Source organism: Haliotis rubra, unplaced genomic scaffold (assembly GCF_003918875.1).
Source record: "Haliotis rubra isolate DU_JTF1 unplaced genomic scaffold, ASM391887v1 Scf17, whole genome shotgun sequence".
NCBI lineage: Eukaryota > Metazoa > Mollusca > Gastropoda > Lepetellida > Haliotidae > Haliotis > Haliotis rubra.
In genome coordinates, this window is record NW_025765669.1 from 2580655 (window position 1) to 2601968 (window position 21314).

The 21314-nt window shown below is 40.5% G+C and overlaps 1 protein-coding gene across 1 annotated transcript in view; it reads left to right on the top strand.

Moving 5' to 3' along the window:
• LOC124272472 overlaps positions 1-20947 on the top strand; it is a 75913-nt gene extending 54966 nt beyond the window's left edge. Inside the window, exons 2-3 of the mRNA XM_046707651.1 lie at positions 18930-18989; positions 20223-20947. Coding sequence (XP_046563607.1) covers positions 18930-18989; positions 20223-20347 — 185 coding nt within the window. The 3' untranslated portion in view covers positions 20348-20947. The remainder of the gene's footprint in view (positions 1-18929; positions 18990-20222) is intronic.
• The last annotated feature ends 367 nt before the right edge of the window (positions 20948-21314 follow it).

The following is a 21314-nucleotide window of genomic DNA, read 5'->3' on the forward strand; positions in this document are numbered from 1 at the left end:
CGACTGCGTCATACCCAAAGACGTTAGATGGTACTTGTTGGTCCCTGCCTGGCGCTCGGCATTAATGGGTACAACAAGGACAAGTATTATGTGTCTGAGTGGGGTATTCATGCTCCACTGCGGCATGGTATCTCAGTGGGCTAGCACTATAAAACCTGCTTAAGTCCGGGCTATACAAAAAGCAGCCGCACATACACATACACACGCATGCACGTCGTCATATAAGCGAAATATGTTCAAGCACGACCTTAAACCCAATTTCACCATCACCTTACATCATGTGTCAACGAAGTCAGTGAGCCTGACAACCCGATCACGTTAGTCGCCTAGCCTGTTACGACAAGCGTGGGTTGCTGAAGACCAATTCTTACTCGGATCTTCACGGTTCCAGCACCTGAGGAAAACAGCTAGGCATATGGAATTGCGGCGCTTTAAACAACTGGGTCGCCCAGGCCTCCGATAGTATCATAAAATCTCCTTAACCTATTGCGTAAAGTCTTTATAAATATGAATATTTCGCTATTGACATGTCTTAGTATAAATCAAATACTCATCATTACACCTGACCTTCTCATTCGTACACGTTATGGCAGTATTTGTACATACCCGACTTGAATCATGACAAATCTTAACATGCGCTCGTTGTTTTGGTTTTCGATCCAATAAGTAACCTTAAATCACCTGTCGAGTGCTGGATTTAATGTCAGGCTTATTCCTACTAGAGCTTGAATTGCAGACATTTAAAGACCATTAATTTCGCCTTCACATAACCATTATGAAAATCTTCAATAAATTTCATTTTCCGAAAGGATGTGCCTTTCCCGTACGACTTTCTTTACGACTTGTGATTAGTGCTAAAATTGTCAATACCTTCCCGTCAAAGTTCACCAGACGTCCGCCCGAGTCGACCGCTTGATTAATGAGAATAACTCGGATATAGAAAGTATTGCCATGGTAACGATCGTTCGCCCTAAAAAAAGCACGTCCAAGAGAACTGTCTTTAGGAGGGAATGGGGAACTCCAATCAATATCCCCTGTTCGTGTTTTCAGAGGAAATACAGTCCGAACGCTAATCTGCGTCTGACATCATTAAGGAACTATCTGATAAAGCTTCTCGTAAAGAAAATAGTTTTTTCATTTGGCAATTTGCAACAAGTGCTGTCTTACGATTTTACATCATTCATGCCCGACATGGTGTATTCACTTGTTGCTATCATGCTGTTGATCTACTCTTTATGTTGCCAGAAATACAAATATCTTCTGGGTCAGTTTACTGATGGCAGTGATCGTAGAAATCAATGCTTCATCTTGTAACTTTTCTGAAATCATTTTGTTAAGGAGCAAGTGCGGTCACTGGATGTTTTCGTTTTGGGCCTAAATAAACATACAGTCGAATCCCGTATTGCCGAACCTAGCGTGATGTGACATTCGAAATAACGAGGCACGAACCCCGATAGTTACGGTAACATGATATGGATGTATTCGTGTTAGATTATGCACACAGAAGATGTCCCTGAGTATTCAAAGCAGCAATCAGTATATTGTCTGTATCCCTGACAAAACCAAACTACCCCCGAATAAAAAACAAACAACCCTCCCCCCCCAAAAAAACCATCAAAAAAGCAAAAACAAATACAAAAAGAAAACACCAAATAAAAACTAAAACAAAGACAAAACAAAAACACACAAAAAAACAAGAAACATCCCCCACCCCCCACCCCAAAAAAAATCAACAACAAAACAAAAAAACAAAACAAAACAAAAAAACCCCAAACACACCCCACAAAAGGGAAAAAAAGGACCCCAAACACACACACACACACACACACACACACCCCCAAAAAAAAAGAAGAAAAAAAAAACACAAACAAAATAAAACCAAGACAAACGTAAGTAGAACAAAAGTGACGCTCACTCTCAAGCTTGTTAATACTTTAATATATACAACAGTTTATACTGGATAATGTGAGTAGCTTCCAGTGGCTTTGATTCCTTTAATTCGACTTTGATTTGCTGTTTCTGGTGTGACCTGGAAGAGCCGCCGTGTTTTTACTACACGATGTTATATTTGTCAATACAGATAATTGGATTGAAAGATAACTAGTTCACTTTGTTGAATGACTGGTTTATATTTCCGAGAATAGCACGTGCTGATGAGAATGGCGTGATGTGGCTACTACGTAATCGTTGACAGTGGACTTAATGTTTTTAGGTCGACATTCAGCGTGACGTTGATAGTGCATGCATACACGTCGACACTGGGTGTGATGTTGCTAGTGCATACATGTTGACAGTTGACGTGACGTCGTTCAGGTACATGAGTCGTCTGAGTGCGTTACGAGTCTAGTGCATACACGTTGATTATGTGCGTGACGTCGCTACGGTTCATACGGTCTGTGGGTGTGACGTTACAAGAGCACACACGTCGATTGTCACGTCGTTAAGGTATATAAATCAATTGTGGGTGTGACGTTACTAGATCATATAACGTCGACTGAGGGCGTGACGTTACTAGAGCATGCATGTCGACTGTGGGCGTGACGTTACTAGAGCACAAACGTCGACTGTGGGCGTGACGTTACTAGAGCACAAACGTCGACTGTGGGCGTGACGTTACTAGAGCAGACATGACTGTGGGCATGACTATACTAGAGCACAAACGTCGACTGTAGGCGTGACGTTACTAGAGCACAAACGTCGACTGTGGGCATGACGTTACTAGAGCAGACATGACTGTAGGCGTACAAACGTCGACTGTGGGCGTGCCTTTACTATAGCACAAACGTCGACTGTTGGCGTGACGTTACTAGAACAGACACGTCGACTGTGGGCATGACGTTACTAGAGCATACACGTCAAATGTGGGCGTGACGTTAATAGAGCAAACACGTCGACTGTGGGCGTGACGTTACTAGAACAGACACGTCGACGGGTGACGTTACTAGAGCAACACGTCGACTGTGGGCGTGACGTTACTAGAGCAAACACGTCGACTGTGGGCGTGACGTTACTGGAGCAAACACGTCAAATATGGGCGTGACGTTACTAGAGAGTAGGCACGTCAAATGTGAGTGTGACGTCGCTAAGATCCATCGACTGCGGGCGTGACGTTACTAGTGCAATACAGACGGCGAGAGGCTGGTTCAGCTCATGCACCAACAGCGCACATAGCATTCACAACACAGCAATATCATGAGCCATAACGTGTAAGTGGCGTAATTACTGCCAGTAAAATGGCAATAGACTCAATAATCCTCTCCATTACATATCTGCAAGTGAGGGCGATAGTCAGCATCATTGTGCCGGGACCCATATGGAGATCCAGCACACATCACGTATCGGATGACGTTCTGACATTTCCATCGGGATCGATCCCAACCCGGCGTTGTTTGCGTTTTGATGTTGGCACAGAACCACGTACTAATGTTACTTGTTGGCATCAACTAATGCTCCTGAAAAAATAACCTCCTAAATGACTCCTTTCTTTCACGACAATGCGTTCACAATGATTGTTTACCTAAGGACGAGATTAGCATTGCTTTTTGATATCATATACAAAAGCTTTGTTCTTGTCCGACAGGCTACAGAACAGTTACCTGTAGATCGATAATCTAATTGCTTTTCATATTTTTTCTTGTGTGCACAGTCAACATACATCGTTTCAGGAATATGCACGATGTAGGTACTCTGTGACAGGGCGTGCCTTCTGGCGCATTGTCCCCTTTTCAAGTAGTACAAAGCTCTTTGCCGGCATTAAACACGCCTTCTCTGGAGGGCGATGTGGAAGAGAAAATGACATACTTCCTTCTAATCAATAATTGAAGATAATAATATATAATACATTTGTAGATCGCCTAATATCCACCTGAAGATGCTCAGGCGCTGAGGATAGATTACGCGATGCGCAGACAGGCGCTAGAAGGTTAACAGTCAGAAAACCATCCTATCCCACCGGGTACCCATTCACTGCTTGGTTAACAGAGACAATTTTAACAAGTTACTTCTTTAAAATGAGACAACATGTGTCAGATGAGAGATAATTTATTGTGCTTACTGCACTGGGGGACCCATGAAGATCTACGCAATTGGGGTACGATGACATATGTCCACCAAGTCAGCGAGCCTGACTACCTTATCCCGTTAGTCGCCTCTTACGACAAGCATGGGATACTGAAGATCAATTCTAACCCCGATCTTCACGGCTTTTACTACCTTGGTGAAACGAATGGGTACGGGCTAGTGCTGAAAAACCTGGAAACATATTCGGGGCGAACAGAGATATTAACATTCATAGGTTTCTGGTGTGCTTTCCAACTCTGCTTTACGATTTACGCCTGCTTCGACAGCCTTACCATCCATGTCTTGAATAGTATCACATATAGTTACTAATGTACTATTATATCAAGTCTGTCAAAGTTTGTTAACATTACTGAATAATCTCTATGCATACAAGAACGATTCTAACCCGGATCTCCACGGGTTCCAAAGCATGGTACGTGGTTCTCTTTCACAACATGGCACTTATTCAAGTTCACCAAAACTGACCCAATCTGTTTAAACTGAAAATGTATTCGTTGTTTTACACCGCACTATGAGGTTGTCGAGCTAGGTGATGGGGTCTGTAAATAATTGAGTCTTGACGAAACAATCCAGTGATTGACTTCATGAGCGCATATTGGATACAATGAAATACAACCGACCAATCCCTAAGATCTATTTAGTCACCTCCTACTTAACCTCTAGTCTTGCCCGGAATCTCCGTGGGTTAAAGAAGATTAAGCACTAGCGTTATTATACCGTTACAATAGTGATAAAAAATCATCTAAAAAATTGGCGCGGATCACTTTACTTGTATATATCCCATTCAAAATTAGAATTAATAGTTTGCCCACCCTTACATTGATATATTAGAATACCTTATTTTAATACAACCAATCATCTGGAAATGTTCGTCGGTTGTGACTTCATAACTGAACCGTTAGACGCCTCCGATTAACCATAACAATTCCACTTCATGACAACCCAAAGTCTCCGGTGCTCAAGTTAGCGCACATAAACGCCTACCCATCAGCCCACGTCGCGGGAACGATCACATCAGACCAGCAAACTGCAAGAATGTTAAAGGTCACCGAACGTCATGTCCTTGCCTTGCACGTATCCTATCTATTTCATACACTGATGTCGTGATTGTGTTTGTGGATCAATAGTTTTGCCCTCTTATTTTTGCAGGTGTTCTTTAATGTGAAAGAAAGCGAGGTCTGCCGTTTTCACAAAGATAATGTATATTTGTACATTAGTTCTATGTAATTACGCTCCGATGTTTTAGATTTATGTAAATGCACGGTACTACAGTTAGGCATTGCGTATTATAGGATGTAGGTGTTGTTAACAGTTCGGCACTCCTTAATATCGGTTTGTCGAGCTCTCAGTCCGAAACCGCCAGAAACATCACGTTTTATCTTTATTTTTTTTTAATGCTATATATTTTAACTAAAATGATAAAATTCAATGATATAAATATGAAACACCTGTTTCTGGATTCCTGGGGCGATGCAGAGTTGCGTCCCATAGACGATTGTGGATTCGAATCCTAAATGCTTCAAGATAATGTTGCTGGGATTTTCTCCCAGTTACAGTTGCTCATGGTTATTACCAAAGTGATATACATCGGATTATTATATAAAGACGTCAAGAGAATAACCAGTCTCGGTTATGTGCCGAAACACATTATATTTGGTGTAAAGGACAAAAAGCGATGAAGAAAGACTTGCATCACTTCAGGCTTACCTGTCGCATCAAGCATCAAGATGCTTCAAGATGAAACCAAAGTATAGCTTAAAGCAGAGTTAAACAAAACTCACTCACTCACACTGGATTATCGTGTTTAATATCATCTGTTAATATATTTTACCAACCTGTTTTGTTTTGTTCATTATCAACATATTCCTTGTTTCAAAGATCGATTCCATGACAACCAGCTAATCTATCCGAAACAGGGGGTTAAATCTTGATATTGTGATACAAGACTTTTAGTGTTTCATTGAATACACAATGCCATTTAGAAAGTGGTCAAATGTAACATGTGTTACATTTGGGATTACACTTTCTTAGTAAAGTACAGATTCTAGTACATTTCTGGTACTAATCGCCAGCACGCAAAGTCAGCCGCCTAACCCGCTCAGCCACCGCGATGGGACTCAACCCAACAAAAGTACTAAAATCTGTACTTTAGGGCAGACCAATTTATTTTCTTGTTTTCCTGATCCGCCTGTCGTATTTTTTCAAGAATGAGAAAAAAAATAAAATTAATTTTCCCCGCTCAAAAAATAAGATCCTAATGGTTTTATGGGCCAAAAATGTAAACTTACAAGAAAATTGTTTTTAAATTGTTTTTGCCCAATATACACTTCAAAAATTGCCAAAGTAAGATACTTTGAGTATTTAGAAGGAAAATTACTTTTACTTGTGATTTTATTTTATTTTTTTTCCCTCCTGCCTTTAAGTTTTCTGAAAACAAAAATCCGTAAAACAAGAAATAAAATTGGTCTGGCCTTACTAAGAAAGTGTAATCCCAAATATAACATATGTTGCATTCATTGAATAGTTAACAACCTGTTTTTTCTTACCTACAATTATGAATCATTCATATCGAACGCAGCTGCACTGTGACGACCCACACGGTTATATTAACGAGGTACAGCACAACTATTCGTATTATCTACCTTGAAGTTAACTTATTCAATGTCCCCCAGTCACCCACTCAGGACAGATAATTCGGTGTGCTGATCAATTCTTAAGATTACCCAGTCATTCTCTGAAAGAATAAGTAGAAAAAAACGAGACATCGCCTAAGCCGTTCTATTGATTGACGTGTGTGTGAGGCTGTACATGTAGAGAATGGGCGACGTTGACTTCAGTGACTGAAAAACCCTACGAAATCCTCTAATTCCAAGGGCACTTTAGTATGTGATATGGACTCCGGTACTAACGCATTGGTTGGACTCGGATTAACGCCTTTATGGAATTCTGACATAAACATATTTTTATCATGCGTTAAAATAAATGAAATGTCTACTCAATCTGACGCTTGGTAACATGACGCCATACCGTGACGACTGACGAGCCTTTGCATGTGTTTGTGACCAGTGGTGAATGATACCTTCACCGTTTTGCGAACACCTGCTTTCGTCAATAATGTATATTTCATTCATAATTGAGTGAGTGAGTGAGTATGGTTTTACGCCGCTTTTAGCAATATTCCAGCAATATCACGGCGGGACACCAGAAATGGGTTATTCATAATTACATGCTAATGATTACTAGTATTCGAATTCGCACCATGCTCTGCAGTTAGTATGATTATGGAAATGATTCTGTCGCATTTATTTGCTTATAACAGAACAAAGCGTCGACCATAGTTGAAATCACCATAAACAACGGAGCGTCAGCTCAACTATAGGTTGATTGTTATGATGCCACTTTATTCAAGCGCTTTCTTGTCACGACTATGAAGCTACTTCTGACGATGTTTCGAACCCTATGATACTGATGATGATGAATTTATTTGCGATGGAACTGGTTTCGCAGTAGGACGTACTGACATAGATGGATAGAATACCTCATATCTACTACAGGAGGCACAGGAGGGTTCACAAAACGAATACCAAGAGTTTAAGAGTTAGGGAAGAATATGGACTTGGGCGTTAACTTTGGGACCGCAGCCAAGTACACCTTCCCAAACGGTATACCTTTTTGGATTGTATCTATAATTGAAAGTATTTCGTTACCCTTCTCTTATGAATAGGTCTGTTTGGGAGTAAGCTACTGTAAGCTATTTAGTGAATCAGTAAATATTACAGTTTGGAATTGATTGTTTAAACTGTTCTGTGCAGGGCGTGGTAGATGACCGTCAGATCCGCAGCGAAGACTATCTGGCCATTGATTGGAAAATGGGTACGCTTTATTAGCAGCACGGAGATATATTCTGAGGGTATATCACGAAATGAGCCTGAATCTCCCTTCTCAGTCTTCAGATCCGCCCGGTTCTTTCAGTTCGACGTTGAGACAAAAAAGGAAAATAAGCAAATATGAGAGAGTGCCTGTAAATCCGAGAAGACTCCTTCCCTGCTTATCCTCCAAACAGGCCTCAGAGGGGCACGAGGAGGAGCGTGTCTGGAACTGATGTCACGTGCTCAAATATCGTCTGCTCATCTTCCTTCCATCAACGATTAATCACTTTGTGGAGGTTCTGGTCGTTTGTAATCACATCCTTCTCACTCTGGAAGAAATAACAATCCACATTCTTAACAAGTTTTCATTGTCGCTACATTGATTCTGTTCTCTCCCTGTCTCGGCAAACATTTGCCGGTCCCATATCTTGGTGTTTGTTTGTGGTAATTCAGAGACGGAGCTCCCGCCCTGGCCCCTCTTTGTGGTTTTAGACACTGCAACTATGAAGGCGTTGTAAGGAGTAAGGAGTTTGTGGATGCCAGGCATTCTTTGCTAATTCTGAGTACACGAAGTGTCTTGACTCGTTTCATTCTAGTAATTGATAATTAGTCTGGATTAATTCGTCCCACGATATCACAGCTCTATGAAAGTTGTGTGTTGGAATGCGACAAACCAATCAAAATACGGGTATTATGTCAAGTATTTTGGTCAAAGAAGTCTTCAAGAATAATGTTTGAATCCACACACACACTGTAAATACATATAGACTCAGGATATTGTAATTGAGGTCAGTCATAAAGTATATCAGCTTAAGGTGATGTGTTTTAAATAGAATCTGCAATATATATGAGATACGGGTGAATTATACGTGAACCACTACTCGCAATTTTGGAAATTATCCAACAAGGCTGGGGTTTCTTTTACTATAACGGTTTCGTCTTAGACGGATCCCAGTCACAAAAAAGCTACGAGAAGGGCATAAGTCGCTTATTCGGCTTGTTCCGGTTAAACGCGAGCTGGTCAGAGCAAACAGGTCACGCCAGATGATGACAAGACGTCAAGATTAACTAATCAGAAAGCGGATTTCATGAGTTTTAGAACTCCAGTTACAAACTTGCCGTTATCATTCCGGAATATCCTTTGGAAAATAGCGATTCAAATAGGAAAACGGGACAAAAGAATATTGTGGAATGTCTAATAGAGTGTCGAGATTGTGTGACAGCACTTCCAAGGGGCTATGGAAAGTCTCTTTTGTTCCAAATCTTAGTCCCATTGAAGAGTTTGACGGAATCAGCCGTACAATCTATAACTGTCACTCGGAACACATTTCATTCAGTCTGTCACTTTCCCGATCTAGTAAGCGTCGCTCTGATTGGTAGGATTATAAGTCTTTCTGACGTGACCCGTCATGAGATGTCTTCATATCTTTGATCAGCGGTGTCGAGATCTAGAGCAGATATTAATTACATTGATTGAACTCCCTGCCTTGGGGGATTACGTCTTCTTACCGCGACGGCGTGGTTTGACTGGCCCAGATTCGATCGTGTACAGCTGGAATGAATGACTACAAGAAACAATATTGATAACATGTATACTGTTCATATTTCGAGTTTATTTTTTCGTGGGCGCCTTAGCATTTGATTACCTTTGCCAGTGGATCATTCTCAGCTTCCTGAGGAATGTATAAACCAAACTACCTCTGAGACACTAAAACGTTCACGATCACAATCTCATCCTACCGGGTACCCATTCACTGCTGGGTGACCTATCTTGAGGGTACTCGCCTGTGTTACGTGTCCTTTAGTGTAGGATGCAAGTACATGTATGTATGTTGTCCGTGCTCAGCGAATTTGTGACGATATATCCTGTACACAGGACAGTGCGTTGCCTCTTTCAACAATCACCCTTTCCCGTGATTATTGTTCGTTTTACCAGTATTGGTGTACCAGTAAGCTGAAATCGAACCACGAACGAACTGGAATATAATAAACAAATCATGAGATTGACATTCCTTGTAAATGCAGTCCTTTGAAACTCGATTTGTAAAGTTCGTTTGTCCTCAAGGAAAATATTTTTCTCTGACCCTTTTCATAAATAATTCTGAACTCACACCCTTCTATATAGCCCCTATCAAAATTCCTTTAATTGTCATTATATTAAAATTATTCTGAATAAATTCAGTAGATAATTTTAACTCTGTAATAAGGTTTATCTACTTTAGAGCATTTTAAAATTCGAACAATCCATTAATACTATTACCGACTCCTGGAGTCACTTTGGTATAAGTGATATTTAAGTGATACTTAGATATAAGTGATATTTAAGTGATACTTAGATATAAGTGATATTTAAGTGATACTTAGATATAAGTGATATTTAAGTGATACTTAGATATAAGTGATATTTAAGTGATACTTAGATATAAGTGATATTTAAGTGATACTTAGATATAAGTGATATTTAAGTGATACTTAGATATAAGTGATATTTAAGTGATACTTAGATATAGGATATAATGGACAAGACAACCGAAATCATATGGACTGAATCTTTCACTCATCAGTTCAGCCATCTAAAAGAAGAAATTGAAAAGACTCAAATCATCAACAGTAACATATTTTCCGAATCAAGATTTTCTCTCATTTTGAGAGCATTCGTATAGGTGTAATGTCTGTTTCGTGTATTCTACCATATTTAGAATGGTGTATTGTGTAGACGATGTCGTGATCAATTGGATAGTTTTAGAACGCGTCACTGAATATAATCGCTTTTTTCATCTGAGTCGCGATCCAAGCCCAGACACAAGCAGCGGCTTCGCTGGAGGCGGCGATGCGGAAAACGGAATATGCCGTGTGTGATCGGAATTAGGACGAATTAACAAGAATCAATATTCCAGTAACATTCAACCTGGAGATTAAAGGCCCGAAGTATAATCCAAGCAAATCAAATTAGTTCTGTAGATTATAGCGACAACCTTGCCGCATGTGGTCCGCCATTTTGAAAAGATATGCAGTTGAGTTGAAAGGCGTCGCCGTGACCGAGGGCGTTTTGGATAACCCCAAATATAGATTTTTTCTGTGGTAACGTTTGTTTGTAATCTTATTTTTGAGTGCAGTGTGTGCATAAAGTCACACTCCCTGCACGGTAAAACACTCTGTTTTTGTACGGAGCGAGCTGGGCGGGCTAAATATTTATTTATGGTATCAGAGAAGATACGATTGGGGTTATTTGAGCTCAAAAACACCCCACAAAAAGCGTGTTACAAGGACGGGTAATGTTAGCAGTCATAACATGTCTACAGGTACATCTAATCAGAACAGTGAAATACACATTTTTTGTTCGTTTTCAGCGAATATTTGTTAACTCCGCAATAGTCTGGACCATACAAGCCAGTGATCAACAGCATGCGGATCGATCTACACAACTGGTCAACCAAGTCAGCGAGCCTGACCACCCGATCCCGTTAGTCGCCTCTTACGACAAGCATGGTTACTGAAGACCAATTCTAACCCCGATCTTCACAGGTCGTGAAATGTATGTAAAGGTTTACATTCCAGAGGCGTATGCCACCAGAATAACTTGTGGGGCTATACAAACAAACTTTCTAAATACACATTTTATGCCTCTTAAGGGCGGAGTCCTCTAACCTACACCTCTAAGAGTTAGGCAATTTGGCCACGATTACCACTTGTGACATCATTATCAATATTTAACAAAATAATCACAAACGCCATATCGGAATAACTCGTTGAAGGTATAATCGCAATATCATCACACTTCTTTGATGAAACATGTCATAAACAACTACTGACGTTTGCACCCAATTACATCACTACAATGACGTCATCGACGATAAGTGTGTATACGATATGGGATAAGGAGTGTCATTCGGTACATTGCCATAACGACCAATACTGCCCCATGGATTATCATCCCTGTCGTTGCATCTCTCGAGAAGGGTTCAATGTAGGTAAATTGATGAGATAATAAGTAAACGTGTTTACCTGAGCAGTTGTTACGATGACTGGAAAATCACGTTTTTGATAATTATACATAATGGATGATTTGAAGATAGCGTAAATATTATTTTTTGTAGTCAAGCTTGAGAATAAATATGTGGAACGAGCAACATAATCATATAACTCAAATATGATGCATTTATGTGAACTCGTAAGTGCAATGTTAAGTAGACATAAAACTAAGCATGAGAAACGTAATGCGTTACAACGTTTGTAATATCAAACAGATTCTGATAATAACGTTATTGCCACGAGGGCATGCTGTGTTCTACATGTAACGGAATCCAGATTACAGCCGTTCTAGTTTCTACAAGTCCTGTAAATTATTAACACCACACGTTTAACAGTCTATTGCCGTGTTTTATCAGCAATCGTTAAACGAGCTCAAAAGGTACACGCCAGCATCAAATTGATATACTTGCAAAACCACTCGAGTTTCTTATTTTGACATAAGTTTTATGAACTCTAACGAACGTTGGTGCAGATGTTACGGCTCAATCCATCTTCATATTCAGGTCCATCTTCAGTTCTTTTGACAAGAGGCTAAATAGATTACTTTACTCTGGTGAAGGGTTATTATGGTTGGTTTGTTGTTTAACGTGCACTCAGCTATATTCCAGCTATATGGCGAGGTTATTGTGTGTTTAATCATGTTTGTATTTGGATATAACATTAGAACGTTAAACGGTGTGATACATTTTATAGACATAGTTACTTAGGGGCGGTGGGGTAGCCTAGTGGTTAAAGCGTTCGCTCGTCACACCGAAGACCCGGGTTCGAATCCCCACATGGGTACAATGTGTGAAGCCCATTTCTGGTGTCCCCCGCCGTGATATTACTGGAATATTGCTCAAAGCGGCGTAAAATCATACTCACTCACTCATAGTTACCTTAAGAACGTGTGAGTGAGTGTTTTGGGTTCGATACTTGTTTGATGTGGTTCCAGCTTGATGTGGGAGGAAGGTTAGAAGTGTACAGATCATAGACGTTCCCTATTTTAGTGAAACCCACGAGCATGTTTATGGTGCTTACAAACCTACAAATATAATCGGGACGAAGTTGGAGTCGAACCCGACCATATTTTTGGGGGCTTGCCCAGGGGACGCAACTCTATACAGCGAATAGTGGCGCTTAAGGCGACGTAACAACACATGTCTCCTTAATAATACACACTCGTCACATCACACATATGATAATGTACTTACGCGTCACAATACTAAGTGAGTGGCGTAGTAGGGTAGTGGGGTATCCTAGCGGTCATAGCTTTCGCTCGTCACGCTGCAGATCCGCGTTCGATTCCCCACACTGACAAAACTTATGAAGCCCATCTCTGAACAATACTTTAGCATAAAACAACACTCACTTGCTCAGCTAAAATATTCCTGTTTAAAATTATTCATCCAAACAGTTAGTGAGCATTGCCTCATTCACATTTTATGGTTTAATGTGATTTTGCTAATGTGCTATGGTAACTATGAAGAAAGATAGATATAGTCAGTGAGGAAAACATTCCAGGCTCAACAGCCGTGAGTGACGGATCCGTAACAGCAATAGGTAATACATATTATGTTTTGGTTCTACAGCCTGGAGACTAGTTTGATAGGTGTAGCTCGTAACTCCACGTGACCGAACTCCGAGAACAGCTGGTTGGCCTGTACTTGCTTCCGCATCCCACTGTCAAATCAACCCATATGATGGATGTACATTGTTTATACAGATGGTTATACAAACAATCAGCTCGGATATAAATGTGTAGTTTTGTATCATTCTCCAACACATGGTGCTGCGATCATTGTAAGTGTACGTTTGTCGAGACACCTGTGAAAAGACACACAAATGTACCGGTTGTATATTCAAGGTGATATGAAATAATGCAACCGTCTCAACAAAACATGGGGAATTTCTTCAAAAGCACCATAGACCTGCATCACATGTATATTGCTGTACTCAATCCTGGCACTGTCAGCAGGTTATTTCAACACAGGCTTTATAGCCAAGCCTTAAACGTACAAATCTGGCAGAGGAACCTTTCCTTGCAACCGGAAGCGGAAATGCAGACATGTTGCTTAAGACATAAGCTGCGGTGCTGCTGCGCACTAACTTGAAGTAAAGCTCACCCACACCCAACCCAAAAGTAAGAATTGAGTCGTACTTAAGTCAAATTAGTCTTCAGCAACCGATGCTTGTCGTATGAGGCGACTAACGGGATTAGGTGGTCAGGCTAGCTTACTTGGTTGACACATGTCATATTGTATACCAATTGGGTTGATCGATGCTCATGCTGTTCATCACTGGATTGTCTGGTCTAGACTCGATTATTTACAGACCGAAGCTGTATAGCTGTGCAGAGTTAAACAACAAACATACTAATAAATAAGTACCTTTCTCACTGCATTGTCAGGGGAAAAAAATCCCACCAACCCCAAACGGCCGGTCACTTACCTGGGTAAGGAAAGCTAAATTCTTTGCCTAGGATCATAGTTTTAAACCCAGGACCAATGTAATCAGGCATGATTAAGGAAAGCCACAGGGAAATACTAACACTTAGATCACACGACCGCCGCAGCCCAGATAGGTTTGTGTGAAGTAAGGTCGTTGTCTAATTTGACGCTGCAGACATCCAACCATGAACGAGGACATCGACCTGACAAAGTTAATGGTTGATCAGTTACGGAGTATGCCAATAAACTACCAATATCTCACAACAGAATGCTCACGACCATGCTCTTCCTCGCAAGGCTGCCATGGATTTGAGTTATATATACACAAACCAAGGTATATCCAGGCGAGTGTAGTGGCCCCCAGGGTCCATGGACATCCCCAGATCCCAAGAATAAAATTGGCAATAGCAAACAAATACCCACGTCCTGTTATTGCAAATAGGATCTCATTTCATTTGGGAGATGATTTCTTTCCAAGCCATTAAATCAGATGAATTAAGCCCAGAAAGCAATTTTTTTGCAAGCCATTTGATTTATGGGACATGATCCACTTTTTGCCTGATCTAAAGTTATTGCTATGCAATTGCAAGCTATTCTTTTTTATGCCCTATATTGAATTTTGCTTTGTCGTTGATTTTGCATCCGAGTTCGCGTTTCCAATTCTCTTCACCGTAATTCACTTTCCTTTCCCCATCTTTCAATTTCAATTCAATGCTTGTCGTTCACATAAATTACAAAGCCTGGCGTATTGACCGTTCTCGTTACCAGATCTGATTTACTTGGTCTTATGTAATGTTAAGGGCAACAGAGGCTTTCAGAATATGCCTTGGCCCCTGGAACAAATATACATTAGTGGGCTTCTCTAAACCTGTACAACTGCAAGCTTTCGAATTTCTGTAAATGTCTCTTACTGTAAATATTTGGAAACTGAATGAGATTCATTAAAATGAGGAGGGTTTCGTAAATTGGTGCAAGTTTGGTAACTCTGCGAATTTCAACAGTGGGAACCGATTGGTCTGCCATTATTTCGTCGTGGCATGGGTGTCCGAGTAGCCTGAGACTGCTTTTGTTGTTTTAGTTAACGCCGCACTCAGCAGTATTCCAGCTATATGGCGGTGGTCAGTAAATAATCGAGTCTGGACCAGACAATCCAGTGATCACCAGCATGAGCATCGATCTACGTAACTGGGATACGATGACATGTGTCAACCAAGTCAGCAGGCCTGACCACCCGATCCCGTTAGTCGCCTCTTATGACAAGCATGGGTTACTGAAGACCAGTTCTAACCCGGAGCTTCACGGGTCAGTAGTCTAAAGTGCAACCGTTTGTCAATGGCATTGAGTAAGTTTAGTTTTACGCCACACTGAGCAATATTCCAGCTGTATGGTGGCAATGACATTGGTTCGAATCCTCATAATGCTTCTTGGTTATGAGCACCATGCCTGTGCTTGTTGATTTCACCAACTTGGTAAACGTCTGATACCTGCATTACGTCGATATACCGAAATATAACTGAAACGCTTTCATTTAGCTCACTCATTTAGCCCTATAAGAGTCTTGGGGCAGAACTGCCCACTGGTTTTCCGTTATTGACGAATTGGGATTTTGGGGAATGGGCAGTACAATGTGTGACTTACCTTGTGTGTAATCGTGATAGCGATAGCTTGGACCGTTGCTCATGCTATCAACCCCTGGTTTGTCGGATTATTTACTCAACTTTACTTTACTCATCAGGATCGCTACTAACTGCTACATTAGTACACGTGCACCCTGCCACTCACAGTATAGCAATAGAACGTGTGAAGCACATTTGATATGGACCATGTCATTGAAAGTTTACCCAAATGCCACAAAATTATGAACAATGATGATTAACATAGAATGAAATGCATTTGATTTTTCTTGCACTTACCGGATCCGACAGTTCGTGGTTCTTACTATTTCCTTAAGCGCCGATCCTGACTGACTGACTGAGTTTGGTTTTACGCCGCTTTTAGCAATATTCCAGCAATATCACGGCGGGGGACACCAGAAATGGGCTTCACTCATTGTACCCATGTGGGGATTCGAACCCGGATGTTCGGCGTGACGAGCCAACGCTTTAACCACTAGACTACCCCACCGCCCCTAAGCGCCGATCCTGTATATTGGAGTGTTATGCATTTTATCATGGACCGATTGTGTGTAATATTATTGACCCATCATACAGAATAGTGAGGGAGGGAGTATAGTTTTACGCCGCTTTTAGCAATATTCCAGCAATACCACGGCGGGGAACACCAGAAATGGGCTTCACTCATTGTACCCATGTGAGGAATCGAACCCGGGTCTTCGGCGTGACTTGCGAACGCTTTAACCACTAGGCTACCCCACCGCCCTCATATAGGATAGAGACACTGTGTATTATATTTGGAAATGATCATAATTATGTAACAATGCGCATGCATTAAAGACCTATCGTAGAGGACAAAGTGTGCATTGTAATATGGAACTATGATATGTGATTCAGTGTTATGCATTGTACATGGGGCCGGTCACATTGAATGGGGTGTGTGCATTGTAGCAGTGACCGGTCACATTGAATGGGGTGTGTGCATTGTAGCAGTGACCGGTCATGTAGACTAGAATTTTGTGCATTTTTTTGGAAAGCGTGCATATGTCACATAGTGTTATGGATTTCATGAAGTGTGTGCATTGTATGTGACGCCAGTACAATATACTGAACGTTAATGTATTGTGTTGGGAACCGATTGTACTGGATTAACCGTTTTGTATTGCATTAAGTGCCCATCGAAAAGCAATGCGTAATGGCCGAATGTAGAGGATAGAGCATTATGCATAATGCTTTTATTTGAAACCGATGGGAAAATATTTTTTCAACAGTTATTTTTCACTTTTTTCGTTTGAAGTGTAGAATTTAACAGAAAATACAAGTTCATTGCACATTCTACACATCCTGAAGAAACTGGTTGTTGTACTGTCAGACCTGTGTGCCTTCTTTCTCAGATGTCCAGCCTTCTCCATCCCTCTACATTGTAAGATGGAAAACATAACTAGACAATGGTCTAACCTATATACTCTTTGTCATTACATTCACACAGTCTTCATCAGTTGCTGGGGAAGCTGCTTAGGCATGTTATCAACTATCTCTTGGCTCCCGATCCATACCAACTGCACCAGGCTATCTTCAATCCAATTGTTATCGATTGAAAACATATTTTCGTATTTTGAAACCCAATTATTGTTGAATGGTAACCATTTTCCTAATATGGGGATCAAACAGACTACTAACTAGCGCTAATTATATCAATATACAAAACGCGATAATCATCGGGCGGCATTTTGTGCAAACAGTGGAAATAGAATGGCAATATTTGTATAAGACTTTGCAACAATGACCTACTTTCTAATGTATTGAGAGAGAGAGAGAGAGAGAGAGAGAGAGAGAGAGAGAGAGAGAGAGAGAGAGAGAGAGAGAGAGAGAGAGAGAGAGAGAGAGAGAGAGAGAGAGAGAGAGAGAGAGAGTTGTTGAATTCTTGATGTCTCGTCCAAAATGTATATTAATCAATAATCGTTGTAGAGATCCTGCACGTTATGAAAAGGTGTGAATGACTGGGTTTGAGGTCATTTTAACAGTATTATATTTAGATCACAACGTACTGGTTTAACAAGGGGCAGGTGGGGTAATTAATTTGGTTAAGGCGTCGAAAACATTGGTTGAATTCTCCCAAATGGTACAATCGTGGAAATCGTTTCTGCTAGCAACCGCCCGGGATTTGTAGGAATATTGCTAAGAGCGGCGTGAATATATACTCACTCACTGTCTTTGTACGGACGAGTGAGTGAGTTTAGTTTTACGCCGCACTCAGCAATATTCCAGCTATATGGCGGTGGTCTGTCAATAATCGAGTCTGGATCAGACAATCCAGTGATCAACAGCAAGAGCATCGATCTGCGCAATTGGGAACCGATGACATGTGTCAACCAAGTCAGCGAGCCTGACCACCCGATCCCGTTAGTTGCCTCTTACGGCAAGCATGGGTTACTGAAGATTAATATTCTAACCCGGGCCTTCACGGGTAGACAAGCAAGGGTTACTGAAGATCAATATTCTTCCCCGGACCTTCACGGGTATTGTACGGCAGAAACGCACAGGGTGACATAGGTAATGGTCCGACCCACGAGCACAGGTAAGGTGCTGACGGATCATTGATCATAACAGTTTCGAACCTACTACAACTGTCGAAACCTGATACGCCTCAGCAAAACTCAACTCTGCACAGCAAATTGCAGAGGATAAGACTCGGCCATCTTACTTGTATACACATTTAGATCACATGTTTATGCATATATGATTCTGTGTTTATTATCCCTTGTTATCGTCCTTTCCATGTATGTTTACATGTTTATCTCTCCCTGTCTTGTTTTAGGACGCACTGAATATATTTAATATGGCTTCACCATGCGCAAATAGACTGTTTCGTATCTGACATTCTTTTCTTGCTTCACACTGAGCAGATGCTAACAGATCTTTCGCCCGTGGAAAGACCTGGCCACCGAGAAAGCAGGAAAACCCAGGTTTGCGCTATCATAGTTATCTCCCCTTAGTTTATTTTAGTTTTAATGTGACTTTCGGATGTTTCCGTTAGTCTTCGTTATTTTCGTTACGTCTTTGGCAGTGAATGCAAAAACATCCCAAAGTGCTCTCCATGTGTGTTCTGTGCCTTTGTCCAATCTGCATATGTACGCTCATAACCTAGATTCTATGTTATAGCCTCAGCATGTCAATAAGTAGTAGTCTCAAAACATCTCCTTGCTGTACGCTTCCTCTATTGTCATACATGCTCCTGAGCAATCATGCAAATTCATACAACAATAAAATATTACGTGTTGCAAGGGGAGATAACTTTGCATAAACATTTTGCGCGTAGAGAGAGAACACTACGTACTTTCATACCTAAATAAGTTGGTTAATGTAGAAACTGATTTGTTACTTCATGAACTTAATCTGATCTTATTTACAAAAGAATATGTTTCAACCATTTTATTACAATTCCCTCATTGTGTGGTTTCATCAGTGCACATATGGAATGAATTATGATACGTTTTTTGGATTTTATACATACAATAATGATCTGCAATTATTTGTATGCACGCTTCGAAACTGTACTAGTTAGAATTTAACATCACCTACAAGGTGCCTGCTTTAGTATTTCTGAATCATTGCATCGTGTCAAACTAATGATATTACCCACATACATACTGTAAGTAATACCTTTTATAATACCTTTCTTATGAGAATGATTTTGGCATGCTCGAATACGTCTGTATAACTGATCATTAAACTTTTCTTATATAATTTAATTATGGCAATGAAATAATGACAAAAAGCAAAATTGTGTATTAATAATGACACTTATAATAGGAAAGTATATAAAAGACGATGAATTACATTGAAAAAGAATTAATCCCTCTATAGTTAATGCTTATCTTATTATATATCTTGCATCCTTTGACGTACAAATATAACATCATTATTTTGTGGTATCAATATTTAAAGAAATCGTTACCATTTAATCATATATCCTTGTTTACATTATATTGATTTCAGCTCTTAGCAACGCATTATTTTTGCTTTCCAGTTTGAAGCTTTTTGATATACATGGATTTTCTTATGACACGTTTAAATTTTGATATTCTTTCAATTAACGATTTTGTTTTTTTCAGTGCTGATGGTTCAATTTTTCTTTGTACAACTCAATATTAACATGTCCATATTGGAATTTTAAAATGTCTGTTCTTTTTTTCCAGTACGGGAATCGAACGAACTTCTTCGAAAACAGTCCACGTTTAGGCAACACAGTTACAATAAGCCTCCCAAAACGGACCACAATTCCACAACGCACACTTCTGATGACATTATGCACATAGATTGATGACGTCATACATTTTAGTGTTGGATTATGTGTGATTTCAGGGATAAAACCCTTCAACGACTTCGGCTCATGGCCGTTTATTATGCAACGTTGTAGACCGTGCGATCATCCACCTTGGATCGGTTGTCGTCGCTTTGTATCATAAAGCTGATAGAACAGTCACGTTAGTTGATTTTCATCGAAATGCAATATTTAAAAATTGTGCCAAACCAGTATCTCTCATGTGATCGAGCATAGCAATGAAATGATTATGTGCGTGTCGGCAATTAATGCCTCTGTCGCACATGCACGTGTAGCTGTTTTCCTGAGTAGATATATCCAATGTATCATATACAATTAGTACAATCATTCCCAGTCGTGACGTTTGTTTATTTGTTTGTTGTTTAATGCCGCAGTCGGAAATATTTCGGCCAGTCAAGGGTACCTGAATAATTTCGTGTCTGGACTAGACAAACCGGTGGTTGATGTAATGAGTGACATCGCAGGCTGTCGGATCACGATGACAACCTAGCCTGATCAACCAATCTAATTAGTCAGCCTTTACGGTACACCGGGGCGTATTCTATCATTAATTTAACCAGGATGTAGATAAGGTAGCTACTTCATTATGAGGGCGATGGGGTAGCCTAGTGGTTAAAGCGTTGGCTCGTCACGCCGAAGACCCGGGTTCGAATCCCCACATGGGTACAATGTGTGAAGCCCATTTCTGGTGTCCCCCGCCGTGATGTTGCTGGAATATTGCTAAAAGCGGCGTAAAACCAAACTCAGTCAGTCAGTCTTCATTATGAGGACACATAACACATAACGCATAACACATACAATGACACCCATAAAGGACTCTTTCCCTTATGCGTATCACTTTTAAAATGCCATTCAAAGACCAGGATGTATATATAAACGTATCATGTCAACGCCAGAGGATAAACCATCTCGATTATTCGTAAAAGGGAAAACGGTCGTGAAACGT